Below are 14,846 nucleotides of genomic sequence, written 5' to 3'. Positions count from 1 at the left end.
TAAGGCTCTGGAGCCAGTGGGCATGGGTTCAGACCCCGACTTTTCTCCTTACTAGCTATACAACCTTGGGCAAGTTATTAACCTCAATTTTTAACCCCTTCTATAAAACAAGGATGATAAAAGTAATTTCTTAGGGTTGTTAGGAAGACTTGATGTAATAATATACATAAAGTTCTTGGGACAGAACCTGAACATGGTAGTAAGTACTCGGTAATGTTAACTTTGATTGTCATCACTGTTCCTACTGTTGCTGACATCATCATCAGAAGCTTTGACACAGGCTTTATTTACCAAAATCATTGTAATGCAACTACTGTGGTGCACTTGTAAATTACAAAACCATTATGCCGTTGTGGTTTGTATTTTAGAAACTGGAAACTAGAGAAATGAATCCATTATGTTCATGTGTTTTTTTGTGTTTCTTTTTTAAATTTATTTATTTTTGGCCACGTTGGGTCTTCATTGCTGTGCGCGGGCTTTCTGTAGTTGCGGTGAGCAGGAGCTACTCTTGGTTGTGTTGCGCGGGCTTCTCATGGCAGTGTCTTATATTGTTGCAGAGCACGGGCTCGAGGCCTGTGGACTTCAGTAGTTGTGGCGTGAGGGCTCAGTAGTTGTGGCTTGTGGGCTTAGTTGCTCCACAGCATGTGGGATCTTCCCAGACCAGGGATCAAACCCGTGTCCCCTGCATTGGCAGGCAGATTCTTAACCACTGCACCACCAGGGAAGTCCTGATTATGTTCATGGGGTTTCTATGTAGATGAATGTGGAAAACAGAGAATTGAAAGATCCACTGTTCATCAGATGCCTGCTGTGCTAGATCCTGTAAATGGAGATTATAATGGAGATAATACCCCTCCTGAGGTGGAGGTGGCATCCTGTTTTTGCAGATAATGAACTCTGGGGCCTCAGAATCTGAGTTAAGTCGTTTGCCCAGTGTCACATATATAGTAAAGTTGATGGAGTCAGTATCACATCTAGATATCTTAAGCTTCAGAGCTCACACTTTCTGATCCAGTGTATCTCACTAGTACCCTATCTGAGTTTTACTTCTCTCTACCTGAGGTAAATTGCATTACTCTTCCCATGTGAAAGGGTCATCCTTATTTGGAAACTGTTTCTTTTTTAAAATAACTTCTGGGACTTCCCTGGTGGCGCATTGGTTCAGAATCCACCTGCCAATGCAGGGGACATGGCTTCGATCCCTGGTCCAGGAAGATCCCACATGCCGCGGAGCAACTAAGCCCGTGTGCCACAACTGCTGAGCCTGTGCTGTAGAGCCCGCGAGCCACAACTACTGAACCCGCCTGCCACAACTACTGAAGCCTGCACACCACAACGAAGAGTAGCCCTGGCTCCCTGCAACTAAAGAAAGCCCGCGTGCAGCAACAAAGACCCAATGCAGCCAAAAATTAAATAAATAAATAAATTTTTAAAATAAAAATAATAAGATAACTTCTACTTTGGGATGTGAGTCATAACTCCTAGCCTACTGTACTATTGATAAATGCTAGCCAAAAAACAATAACCAGCTAAAAGGAACATTGAAATAAAGTGGTAATGCTGTAACTAACTTATCAGGACAGCCTATTGGCAGTTTTACCTTATTCCTAACTGCTCACACTTGAAAGTTTATGGAGGCTGGAGACATTAACATTTGCAAGGTTTTAAAGAACGTTTTTGCCTTTAAATTGCCTTTCAAATTTTAGGTTTCACTGCCTCAAGGTTCTCAAGGAATTGCCCATCAGACTTATCAACAGCCTGTTATGTTCCCTAATCAGTCTAATCAAGGATCTATGCCTACAGCAGGAATGCCAGTTTACTATAGCATCATTCCACCTGGCCAACAAAATAATTTAAGGTGAGTATGAATAAAAAGCCTAACCTTATAGCTCCTCATTGTTTATCAGGATTGTGGTCTGTTGCTAATTTTAAAGTTGCCTAAGGGGCATTACCTGAGATCATTCTCTAATATAGAACAGAAAAACTACAATACAATCTATTTATCTAGCACTTTTTTTTTTAACAAAATCAGTACAAGCAAGGCATTCCATATGTAAACCAATGGAGAATCAAATTTTCTCTCATGTGCCTGAAAGTAGTAGGCCAGTCTCCTTTTACTCACCTAAGTGGAATCAATAGTTGGCCATAGATCTTAGAGTTAAGAGCGTTTATGTGTCAATATTTAAGGTTTTTGTAAGAGTCTGGGGAGAATGTATTTCCTGTATATAACTTCAAGAGCAAAATATCTTGCTGGAATCTTTCAGGCTCTGGGGAGCCCCTTTTTCATCAGTAAGAGGAGGGAGGCATATGAGAAGCAAATGATAGTAGGTCTATATTAAAGCAAGTCGTGAAGTATTCCATTAGCCACTTAACTTAAAAGAACAGAAACTTCTCTGATAAGCCTAATGTGTTAAAAAAAAAAATAGTCTTCCTTTGAGTTGGGTACTTTTAGTCTGCTGTTCAGAGTGGATTACAGTCTTTCATTTATTCTCATGACATTTCTGTAAGGTTGCCAGAGTAGCCTTGGTGCTCTTTTTAATAAGGAGTCTGAAGGTAGAATTGCTAATAAGAGGTTGTCACCCAGTTATGGTTACAGATGGTATTTAGAGGTGAAGAAGGGGTTGCAGTACTTGCTCCATTGAATCTGTTTGGGAAAATGGGGACTTGACTCTCATTTTATTTATTGTCATAAACACACATACATACACACCTGAGGAACTCACATATTTCCTCCTCTCTGTGGATGCCACAAACTGAACAGGCCCAGGCTTTTTAAACGAGTTGGTTGAAATCTCACAGGCAACTTTGGAGTTTTATACAATGATGAGCCCCAGCCCTTTTGTGGTAGAGCTGCTGCACAGTGAAAATTTAAAAATTTTTTTTTGGGCCTCACTGTGCAGCACGCAGGATCTTAGTTCCCAGACCAGGGATTGAACCTGCGTCCCCTGCAATGGAAGCACGGAGTCTTAACCACTGGACTGCTAGGGAAGTCCTGAAAATAGAAATTTATACTGTGTTAAAATTTCCCATTATTTTTTAAAACCTTCCAGGTGATTCTTCTGGCAATAAGAGTTGAGACTCACTGACCTATGCTAACCAGCCCTTTTTTTCATCTGTACACTTCAGCTATGCACAAGTCGCCATAACCCAGTAATATTTTACACATTTGCAAGAAAGTCATAATATCTGTCATTGTAAAATTTCATCCAAGACCCAGTGTCCTAAGGTAAAACTGTGTCGATTACTCCATACCAGCAAGTATAATAAATCTCAGTTTGTTCACAGGGGGAAAGTATATCTTAAACTCTAAGCTATAGGGTCCTGATCCAAACACTCATGTTTATACTAAAACATTATCAGATTATAAGATTTCTGTAAGAACACTAAGTGAGCCTTTGTTCTGAAAAATGTCTTCCTTAGCTTGAGTTGCTTAGCAATCCATTTTCTTGTGGCGGCTCCTTATGCAGAAAAGTGGAATTTGCATTATCTTTACTTTCAGCTCAACCAATCAGTTATCACTGAGGCAATTTTGTGTTTGGATTGGATTGTGTTGTTATGTGTACTATGAGGATTTAGCATAGCCTGATACAAATCATGTGTCTTGTCACTTTCAGCAAGCCATGTACCGGTCAGAGAAACTAGTTTTACAACAAATCATGGTATTTCTGTCTATGATGTAGAGAAAAATCTAATTTCATTCCTACAGTCTGCAAAAATGGGCAGGCTAGTTGGATAATATTTTCAAAATGCTCCCATTTGGGATTTTTTTGTATTACCATTTATTTTCCCATTTTTATCTTGACACTCAAAAGGAGAATATACTTTTGTCTTTGATCTGCAATCTCAAAGGGCTAGCGTACAGAGAGGGGAACTTGAAGACACTGTAAACTTTATTTTTCAGAACTCTAAAAAAAAGGTTTCACAGAATCTTTATGAAATAATGAAAAAGAAAACCTACTTTTAAGTCTTTTTCCTTTTTCCATCTGCATAGTCTGTTTTTCCTCATTTTGTAAACTAGTATCCCTCTAGTGTCCCCTTTGTCCTACTTCTGGAACTGTTTTGGATTCATTTAATTTCTCCTAAACTTCTAGTTTTGCATTTTGGTTTTTTGTTTGCCTCAGCCATCCTTTGAAATAATTGTCAATAACAGAGTCTCAATCTGAACCACATGTTTTAGTGAACTTTTCCTTCTGTTGTTATTAAAAGGGAATTTGTTAACACTTAGCCTAGAGAAATAAAATGTAATGAGAAAGTTACTTCTGGTGCTAAAACATTGCCTTTTCAGAATGTTTATTTTCTCTTCATTGGATATAACAGCTTTTATTTATCAGCAAAATTAATTAGTAAATTAAGTTATATGGACAAAAATAATGTTAAATAGGAAGGGAAGAGGATGCTTATTGCTATTCCATTTCTTGTAAACTCACCAAAAATGAGTAATAATAGTAATTTTTTAATATAAATTTATTTATTTATTTTTAGCTGCATTGGGTCTTGCTTGCTGCGCGTGGGCTTTCTCCAGTTGCAGTGAGCAGGGGCTACTCTTTGTTGAGGTGCACAAGCTTCTTATTGCGGTGGCTTCTCTTGTCACGGAGCATGGGCTCTAGGCGCACGGGCTTCAGTAGTTGTGGCTCACGGGCTCCGGAACGCAGGCTCAGTAGTTGTGGCACACGGGCTTAGTTGCTCCATGGCATGTGGGATCTTCCCGGACGAGGGCTCAAACCCTTGTCCCCTGCATTGGCAGGCGGATTCTTAACCACTGCACCACCAGGGAAGTCTCTATTTTATTTTATTTTTTTGGAAGTCTCTATTTTAGATTAATAATTTTTAAGTAGATATCTTTAAAGAATAAGGACGAGAGGTGTTATTTCATGCAAAAATCTTTTCATTTTTCAGTCTCTCTCAGTGAGTTTCTATTGGGCAAAATAATTCTCCTGCATCTACATTTTGTCCGCTAAAAGAGTGTTTTCTCTATTTAACTTGTTTGGGTCTTCCTGATTATACATACAATACAGAGTCATTGTAGAAAATTTGAAAATATAAAATTTTCAAAATGTAAAAAATGGTGAAAAAGCAAATCAGCTACAATCTCACCACCCAGAGATAATCACTGTTAAATTTTGCTGTCTTCATTCAAGTTATTTTTCAGTGTACACATAATATGTGAACTTTGTTAAGAATCATATATTCTAGACATTATATTTTCTATATTTTTAATTACATTGTTCATAAGCTCTGGTTTAAAAATTAAACCAGGGACTTCCCTGGTGGCGCAGTGGTTAAGAATCCACCTGCCAAGGCAGGGGACACAGGTTCAATCTCTGGTCCGGGAAGATCCCACATGCCGCGGAGCATCTGAGCCCGTGCGCCACAACTACTGAGCCTGTGCTCTGGAGCCCATGAGCCACAACTACTGAGACCGCATGCCACAACTACTGAAGCCTGCGTGCCTAGAGCCCGTGCTCCGCAGCAAGAGAAGCCACCGCAATGAGAAGCCCGTGCACCGCAACAAAGAGTAGCCCTGCTCACCACAACTAGAGAAAGCCCATATGCAGCAACGAAGACCCAATGCAGCCAAAAATAAATAAATAAATAATTTGTAATGAATAAATAAATAAGCCAGCCCCACAATGTGGCCAAAATAACAAATAAAGAACTCTAAGTAGGAAATTACAAGTTTTGCAGTTCATGAAGTCTTACAGATAAAAGGTCAAGAAGAATATTTATTCAAAAATAGGTAGTACTTTTTTGAAAGAAGGGAAAGAACTTATGTAAGGAGAAATTCAGTTAGTTTTTTTTTTAAACATAAGGAAAAAGGAGTACATCTCTTAACCTTCCCATCCACTTTTGAATTATTCGTTAGATTTTTACAGCTTTCTTCCTCAAGTAAATTTTAAGCTTTTCCAAATTGGTTCTCAAAATCCATCCTGACTTTCTTCACAGCCCAAGAATTTGAATGGCTTGCCATTTTATTTGTTATTTCTTCAGGCCATAGGTAACCTAGATAACAAGCGATCCCCTGAGATACTCCAAGTTTAGGAAGCAGAAAAGGTTTGTGTTGGAAGTGCCCGTTTGGCATATTCTATTTATTTTATTTTGTGAATAATTTCTATTGAGAGTGTGTTTTACACTGCTGTGTAAAACAACTCTTGTGTTTCACACTCCTGTGTAAAACAACTCCTGTGTTTTACTTATCACTGTTGGGGACAATATCAGACATGTTGATGAAAGGATCTTAAAAACCTACATCCTCTTGATTTCCATTTCCAGCCATGATAGAGTAATAGAAACCAAATTTATCCTCCTACCATAACTTTAAAACTAGAGACAAATACATGAAACAAAAGTTTTTGTTAGGCGGTGAGGGACAGTAAACCCTCAGAGAGGGAAAACAAACAAGTGAGTCTTACGATTGCCCCAGCTTGCTGCCTGGGGAGAGTTTCCTAGCCACATCTCAGGGAGGAGGAACCCAAGCAAGACCCTCTGTCTAAGTTAAGGAGATGGAATTAGGAGTCCCAGGAAGCCAAGGTGGCTTAGAGTTTGCAGGGCAGAATACTGAAGAGAAGAGGGTTACAAAGAGGTTGCTCTGGAGATCTAAGTGGGACCCTTTTGAGTCTTAGTTGATTGCTGACTGGTGCATTTATGTGCAAAAACTCCCCAAGGCAGGGAAAAGAACCATTGAAAAGGAACAGGCAGAACAATCCCTGGAGCTCGCACAAGGACAGGAAGAGTTTAAATTCCTACCAGCCAGTATGTCAAAACCTCATAACACATGAGGCATTGAGTAGAGGACTTAAAAGAATACTGTCTCAGTAGTGGAGGACAATTAGCCTTAGATTAAAAGTTGCTCTGGTCCTGCCTTAAACAAGCAGGACCCAAAAGGATTAAATTGTCTCCAGATAACTGTGGCTCAGAACAAAGCTCAGAAATATTATTTAAAAATACAAGGGGGACTTCCCTGCTGGCACAGTGGTTAGGAATCCGCTTGCGGGCTTCCCTGGTGGCGCAGTGGTTGAGAGTCCGCCTGCCGATGCACGGGACACGGGTTCGTGCCCCGTTCTGGGAGGATCCCACATGCCACGGAGCGGCTGGGCCCGTGAGCCATGGCCGCTGAGCCTGCGCGTCCGGAGCCTGTGCTCCGCAACGGGAGAGGCCACAGCAGGGAGAGGCCCGCGTACCACCAAAAAAAAAAAAAAAAAAGAATCCGCCTACCAATGCAGGGAACACAGGTCCAATCCCTGGTCCTGGAAGATACCATGCCACAGAGCAACTAAGCCCGTGCCCCACAGCTACTGAGCCTGTGCTCTAGAGTCCACAAGCCACAACTACTGAGCCCGCACACCACGACTACTGAAGCCTGCTCACCTAGAGCCTGTGCTCTGCAATAAGGGAAGCCACCGCAGTGAGAAGCCCATGCACTGCAACAAGGAGTAGCCCCCGCTCGCCGCAACTAGAGAAAGCCTGCGCACAGCAATGAAGACCCAGCACAGCCAAAACAAACAAAAAAAAAAACAAGGATATCCAACAGTCAACAAGGTTAAATTCATAATGCCTGGCATCCAATCAAAAATTAGGAAGTATGCAAGGAAGTGAGAAACTAATAAGGCCAATAATGAGGAAAAATCAGTCAACTGAAGCTGACTGAAACAATGCCAGTCAGTATAAAATTCAGACAGAGGAAGAAGGACTAGGAAATAATGAACAGAGCATCAGTGCTTTTCAGGGGGCCTAATGCATGTGCAATTGGCATCCTCCAAAAAGAGAAAAAGGGCGGACAAAAAAATATTTGAATAGTAATGGCTGAAATGTTTCAAAATTTATGAAAGTCATAAACCTGCATATCCAAAAAGTTCAACAAACTCAGGCAAAAGAAATATGGAGGAAACTTTTCAAAACGTTATAAAGGGAAAATTGTAAAAGTAGCCAGAGAAAAAAAGACACGTTACATATAGAGGAACAAGATAAGAATTCGATAGACTTCTTGTTAGAAACAATACAAGCCAGAAGACAGTGGTATAACATCTGTATTTGGGGTTATGAGAGAAAAAACAGAATTCTATACCAGTAGAAGTATTTTTCAGAAACAAATATGAAATAAAGACTATTTCAGACATGCAAAAACTGAAACAATCACCAGCTCACCTGCACTGCAAGAAATGTTAAAGGAAGTCTTTCAGACAGTAAGAAAATTATACCAGATGGAAACTGGCTACACAACAGAATAAAAATGAAAAGTCAAACAATATACTGACTGGGAAATCAAATATCTGAAAAAGTACTTATGTAGAGAGGATATGAAGAATTCTCAAACCTCAGTAATTAAAAAAAAAAAACACCTTCAGAAACAATTCGTTTAAAAAGTTAAACCTACGTGTGGAGCACTGCTATACAATAGTTAGAGGTACATGGTGAGGAAAGTTGTGGAAACTTAGTGATGTTCTTTTCTTAATCCAAATGGAGGTTACATAGTTCTTCATCTTATAATTCTTTAAAATGTATAATATATTTCTGGGTACTCTTGTTGTATATATATTTCAAACCCCTAAATAGGTAATAAAATCATTAACTATGGGGGAAGACTTTAAGAGATAAGGGGCAAGAGAATGGGAGGAGAGGAACTGGAGACACTAAATAGAGACAACTTTTGAGAATTGCATCCCTGAAGGGAGCATTGAATTTCAGTAGTATATGGGAGGGGAAAATGAGGTTAAGAGAGAGTGTCCTGTTCTTAATTGAAAAGAGAAGTGTTTGCATGCTGAAATGAAAGACACCAGAAAGAGGTGTGTTGCTATAGGAGAGAGGGGGTAGAGTTGTAAGGTCCTCAAGGCGGATGAGAGTAAACACTCAAATGGAAGTCGGTTAGCCATAAATAAAATGCAGAGGATTTGCGTATGGTAAATGGAGGAAAAGCAGAGTGCATGGGCTCAGATGTTAGTATGTAGATAGGTGTGGTGAAGAGTTTATGAAAATACTTTTCTGACTGCTTTATTTTTCTCACTGATTTAGGATTCAAGATATGAAGTGCATTATCAAAGAGCAGATGAATGTTTTAAAGGTTGTTTTGATATAAAGATTCAGCACAGTTACATTAAGACAGATTTCAAAAAGAAAGCATCAAGATGTGGGGAAATGTGACAGATGTCTGATAAAAGCTTATAAGCATTTGTATCACTTCTGTATGTTCTAGAATGATAATATTAATGATAATTATTTGTAGAGTTCTAGAATGAACTCTACAAATAATTCATGGAAATAAGTAGTTTACCCATTTGACAAGAACTAATAATAAATTATCACATGAGAAAATGTTCACTCTCCCCAACAATCTTAAGAAATGAGAATTAAGGCAACCTTAACCAAAAAAGGAGGACAAAACAGTTAACACTAAGCAGAGAGACAAACATTGCTGGGTGCTAGGTATATGAAAACTGATTCTATAAATCAGTCTGATGATATTTAACAAAACATGAAACTGCTGTACTTTTTCATTCTGTAATTCTACCTCTAAAAGGTTTACCACAAATATAATCCACCCCCAAAATTAAAATTGCTCCAAAAACAAGTTGTAAAAAATGTTGTTATTCATAGGAAAATCCAACAAAACTGATCCAAGAGAAATATGGAGTAACCTTTGAATAGTTTACTTTCATTTTTAATTTTTATTTTTTCTGCTAGGCTGATTAAATTTGGTTTAAATTCTGGTGAAATTCGCTCAGGTTGTCACAGATGGTGAATCAGTCATTGGGACTAATGAGATTCAGAGTGCTTGTTTTTTGTTACCTGCTTCAGTCTCTTTAATTCATTATTAAAGAATTAAACGTGTGATACCCAGACTACTATAGTCCCCAAATGGATTATATCGATTACTTACAGCATCTTCAGGGAACACAGCACATGTCTACTAAGCAATGTTATTAAGTTCAGGAAGTTTGTTTGACTGTCACTGGCAGTAAGACGTCAGATGGTTTAAAAAGGCAGAAAACCAAAGCACACCTTGCCAAATATTCATAAATTTTCAATGACATCATCTTTAGTAGTCACTAAAAACTGTAGCACATGTGAGACTTGCTTTTCAAGTGAACTAATTATTGCTTAAGAAGAATACACTGGGTCCTATTCTCCCATCAAAAATAATAATAATTTGAAATAACAGTCATTATATTTGCAAAACCATAAAGAGAAGAGATGAATGATAGCAATGACATTTTTATGTAGGGTTTTGAATACTATTACTTTTCCTAAATCATCAACCATTTTGTGGATGACTTCATATAATATGACTTCTTTGTGTGTACCTTTTACATATGCACCATTTTTGTCCGTTCTGCTATTTCCTTATTTATCTTCTTTGTAAACAGCATTATTGAGGTAAAATTCATATACCATACAATTCACCCACTTAAGTGTACTGCTTAATAGTTTTTCGTATATTCACAGATGTGCAGCAACCATCACCACAGTCAATTTTAGAACATTTTTCTCTCCAGAAAAACAAACAAAAACCCTGAAGTAGGGCTTCCCTGGTGGCGCGGTGGTTAAGAATCCACCTGCCAATGTAGGGGACACGGGTTTGAGCCCTGGTCCGGGAAGATCCCACATGCCGTGGAGCAACTAAGCCCACGCGCCACAACTACTGAGCCTGCGCTCTAGAGCCCATGCTCCACAACAAGAGAAGCCACCACAACGAGAAGCCTGCGCACCACAACGAAGAGTAGCCCCCACTTGCCGCAGCTAGAGAAAGCCCGCGCGCAGCAACGAACACCCAACGCAGCCAAAGATAAAATAAATAAATTTATAAAGAAAAAACAAAACCCTGAAGTAGAAGCAAACCAAGTGTCCATCAGCAGATAAATGGATAAATTAAATGTGGTGTACACATACAGTGGAATATTATTCAGTTTTTAAAAGGAAGGAAATTCTGTCACATGCTACAGCATGGATGAATCTTGAAGACATTATGCTGTGTGAAGTAAGCCAGTCAGAAAAGGACCAATACTGTATAATTCTACTTATTTGAGTTACCTAGAGTCATCAGATGAATAGAATCAGAAAGTAGAATGGTGGTTGCCAGGGGCTGAGGAAAGGAGAAATGGGGAGTTGCCATTTAATGGGTTCACTGTCAGTTATGCAAGATGGAGAGTTCTGGAGATGGATGGTGGTAATGATTGTGAAACGATGTGAATGTGTTTAATGGCAGTGAGCTATATGCTTAAAACAATTAAGTTGATAAATTGTATGCTATGTGTATTTCATCACAGTTTTTAAAATTTTAATGTGAATATACTGATGAAGGGGGAAAAAAAGGAAACTCCGTACTCTTTAGCTATCACCCTCCAACCCCTCCACCACCACCATCATCTCCTAGCCACTAATCTACTTTCGGTCTCTGTAGAGTTCCCTGATACGGACATTTCATATCAATGGAATTATGTGTAGTCATTTGTGACTGGCTGCTTTCACTCAGCATAATGTTTTTAAGGTTCATCCATGTTGTAGCATATTACCAGTAGGTTACTCCGTTTTATAGCTGAATAATACTCCATGGTAGGGATATATCACATTGTGTTTATCCATTTGTCGGTTGATGGACATTTGGGTTGTTTCCACCTTTGACTACTGCTGTAAACGTTAGTTTGTACATTTTTGTGTAGACATCTGTTTTCATTTCTCTTAGGTATATACCTAGGAGTGGAATCACTGGGTCATGTGGTAACTGTATGTTTAATCATTTGAGGATGATGTTTTCCAGAGCAGCTGCAACGTTTTACATTTCCATAAGCAGTGCATGAGTGATCTAATTTCTCCACATGCTTCTTTTTTAATATAAATTATTTACTTTATTTTGTTTATTTTTGGCTGCGTTGGGTCTTTGTTGCTGCACGCGGGCTTTCTCTAGTTGCAGCAAGCGAGGGCTACTCTTCATTGCGGTGCACGTGCTTCTCATTGCAGTGGCTTCTCTTGTTGCAGAGCACGGGCTCTAGGTGTGCAGGCTTCAGTAGTTGTGGTGTGCGGTCTCAGTAGTTGTGGCGCTCGGATTCTAAAGTGCAGGCTCAGTAGTTGTGGTGCGTGGGCTTAGTTACTCCGCGGCATGTGGGATCTTCCCCGGGCCAGGGATCAAACCCGTGTCCCCTGCATTGGCAGGTGGATTCTTAACCACTGTGCCACCAGGGAAGTCCTCTGCACATCCTTTAATACTTGTTAATTATCTGACTTTTTTATTATAACCGTTCTAGTAAGTGTGAAGTAATATCTCGTGATTTTGATTTTGATTTTCCTGATGACTAATAATACTGAATGTCTTTTCATGTGCTTTTTAAGCCATTTGTATATTTTCCTTGGAGAAATGTATACTCAGATCCTTTGCTCAATTTAATTGGGTTGTGTGTCTTTTTATTGTTGAATTGTAAGAGTTCTTCATGTATTCTGGTACAGGTTCCTTAACATATATAATTTGTAAATATTTTCTCTCTTTCTGTGGGTTGTCTTTTCACTTTATTGATGCAGTCCTTTCAAGTACAAAAGTTTTTCACTTTGATGAAGTCCATTTTATCTTTTTTTCTTTTGTTGCTCATGCTTTTGGTATCATATCAAAGAATTTATTACCAGGTCTGTGATCACCAAGATTTATGTCTATATCTAAGAATTTTATAGTTTTAGGTCTGACATTTAAACCTTTTTTTTTGGTGGGGAGGCGGTGGGGGGTTTTGCGGTACGCGGGCCTCTCACCGCTGTGGCCTCTCCTATTGCAGAGCACAGGCTCCGGACGCGCAGGCTCAGCGGCCATGGCTCACGGGCCCAGCCGCTCCGCGGCACGTGGGATCCTCCCGGACCGGGGCACGAACCCATGTCCCCTGCATCGGCAGGCGGACTCCCAACCACTGCGCCACCAGGGAAGCCCCTAGGTCTGACATTTAAATCTTTGATCCATTTTTAGTTAATTTTTTATATGGTATGAGACAAGCATTCAACTTCATTGTTTTGCACATAACTATTTAGTTTTCCCAGTGCTATTTGTTGAAAAGACTGTTCTTTCCCCATTGAATGGTCTTGGTACCCTTATTGAAAATCAGATGATCATAGATGTCTGGGTTTATTTCTGGACTGTCAGTGCTCTTCTACTAATCTGTTTATCCTGTGCCAGTGCCACACTGTATTGATGAAGTTTTGAAATCAGGATGTGTGAGTCCTCCAGTTTGGTTCTCTTATCAAGATTGTTTTGGCTATTCTGGGTCCCTTGCAGTTCCATATGAATTTTGTAATCAGTTTATCCATTTCTACAAAGAAGTCAACTGGGATTCTGATGGAGATTGTGTCAAATCTGTAGATTAATTTGGAAAATTGGCATCTTAACTATGTTAATTCTTCCATTCCATGAACATGGGATGTTTTTCAATTATTTAGATCTTTAATTTCTTTCAACAATGCTTCTGTAGTTTTTAGAGTTGATTTTTCACTTGTTTTATTAAACTTATTCCTAAGTGTTTTATTCTTCATGATGATACTATGAATGGAATTGTTTTAATTTCATTTTGATTGTTCATTGGAAGTGTATAGAAATGCAGATTATTTTTTGTGTATTGATCCTGTATCCTACAACTTTGTTGAACTCATTTACTAGTTATAATACTTCTTAAATAGATTTCTTGGGATTTTCCATATACATGATCTTGTCATCTGTGAAGAAATTGTTTTATTTCTTCCTTTTCAATTTGGGTACCTTTTATTTCATTTTCTTGCCTTATTGCTCTGGCTGGAATGCTTAGTACACTGTTCCATACACGTAGTGAGAGCTGACATCCTTGTCTCCTTCATGACTGGACAGCATTCAGTCTTCCACCTTAATAAAGATGTTAGTTGTGGATTTTTCATAGGTACTCTGTATCATGTTGAGAAAATATAATGTATTACATTAATTGGTTTTCAGATATTAAATGACCCTGGCATTCCTGAGATAAATCACACTTGGTCAGATTTTAGCATTTATATTCATAAGAGATATTGGTTTGTGGTCTTGTGGTGCCTTTGTCTGGTTTTAGTATTAGGGTAATATAGAATGAGTTGGGAAGTGTTCTTTTCTATGTTTTTTGGAAGAGTTTATGAAAAATTATTGTTAATTTTTCTTTAAATGTTTGATAGAATTCAGTGGTGAAACCTTCTATGCAGGGGCTTGTGTGTGTGTGTGTGTGTGTGTGTGTGTAAGTTGTTTTATGATTACTACTTCAATCTCTTCATTTGTTATAGATCCATTCTGATTATCTGTTTCTACTTGAGTTCGTTTTGGCAGTTGGTATATTTCTGGGAATTTGATCTACTTTCTTGGTATACAATTTTGCATACTATTTTATTATCCTTTTTATTTCTGTAGTCTAGTAATCTCCCCTCTTCATTTCTGATTCTGGTAATTTGAGTTTTCTCTCTTTTTTTCTTGGTCAGTTTAACAAAAAGTTGTCAATTTTGTTGATCTTTTCAGCTTTTGGGTTTTACTGATTTTCATCTTGTTTTCCTGTTCTCTATTTTGTTTATTCCCACTGTAATCTTTCTTATTTACTTCCTTTGGCTTGCTTTTGGTTTGGTGATCTGCCCCCAGCCCTCTACCCAATGTCTTAAGATGGAAGTGTAGGTTATTGATCTGAGATCTTTCTTCTTTTTTAATATTGGCATTTACAGCTATAAGTTTCCCTCAAAGCACTGCTTTAGTGGCATTCCATAAGATTTGGCATGTTGTATCTTCATCTTCGTTCATCCTAAAGTATTTTCTGGTTTCTATTTTGATTTCTTCTTTGACCTATTGGTAACATAGTATTGTGGTGTTTAATTTCTACTTACTTGTGTGTGTCCCAAGTTTT

General features: G+C 38.6%; 1 protein-coding gene across 4 annotated transcripts in view; it reads left to right on the top strand.

Annotated features, from left to right (window-relative positions):
* Positions 1–14,846, top strand: part of R3HDM1 (R3H domain containing 1) — a 179,911-nt gene that overhangs the window by 140,483 nt on the left and 24,582 nt on the right. For all 4 annotated transcript variants that reach the window (XM_029224875.1, XM_029224878.1, XM_029224877.1 and 1 more), the window contains one exon: positions 1,707–1,858. In XM_029224875.1, coding sequence (XP_029080708.1) covers positions 1,707–1,858 — 152 coding nt within the window. The remainder of the gene's footprint in view (positions 1–1,706; positions 1,859–14,846) is intronic.

This window comes from Monodon monoceros, unplaced genomic scaffold (assembly GCF_005190385.1).
Source record: "Monodon monoceros isolate NGI ecotype Baffin Bay Population unplaced genomic scaffold, NGI_Narwhal_1 Super_Scaffold_16, whole genome shotgun sequence".
Lineage (NCBI taxonomy): Eukaryota > Metazoa > Chordata > Mammalia > Artiodactyla > Monodontidae > Monodon > Monodon monoceros.
Note: the sequence above shows the minus strand (reverse complement) of the source record. Positions and strands in the feature narration are given on the sequence as shown.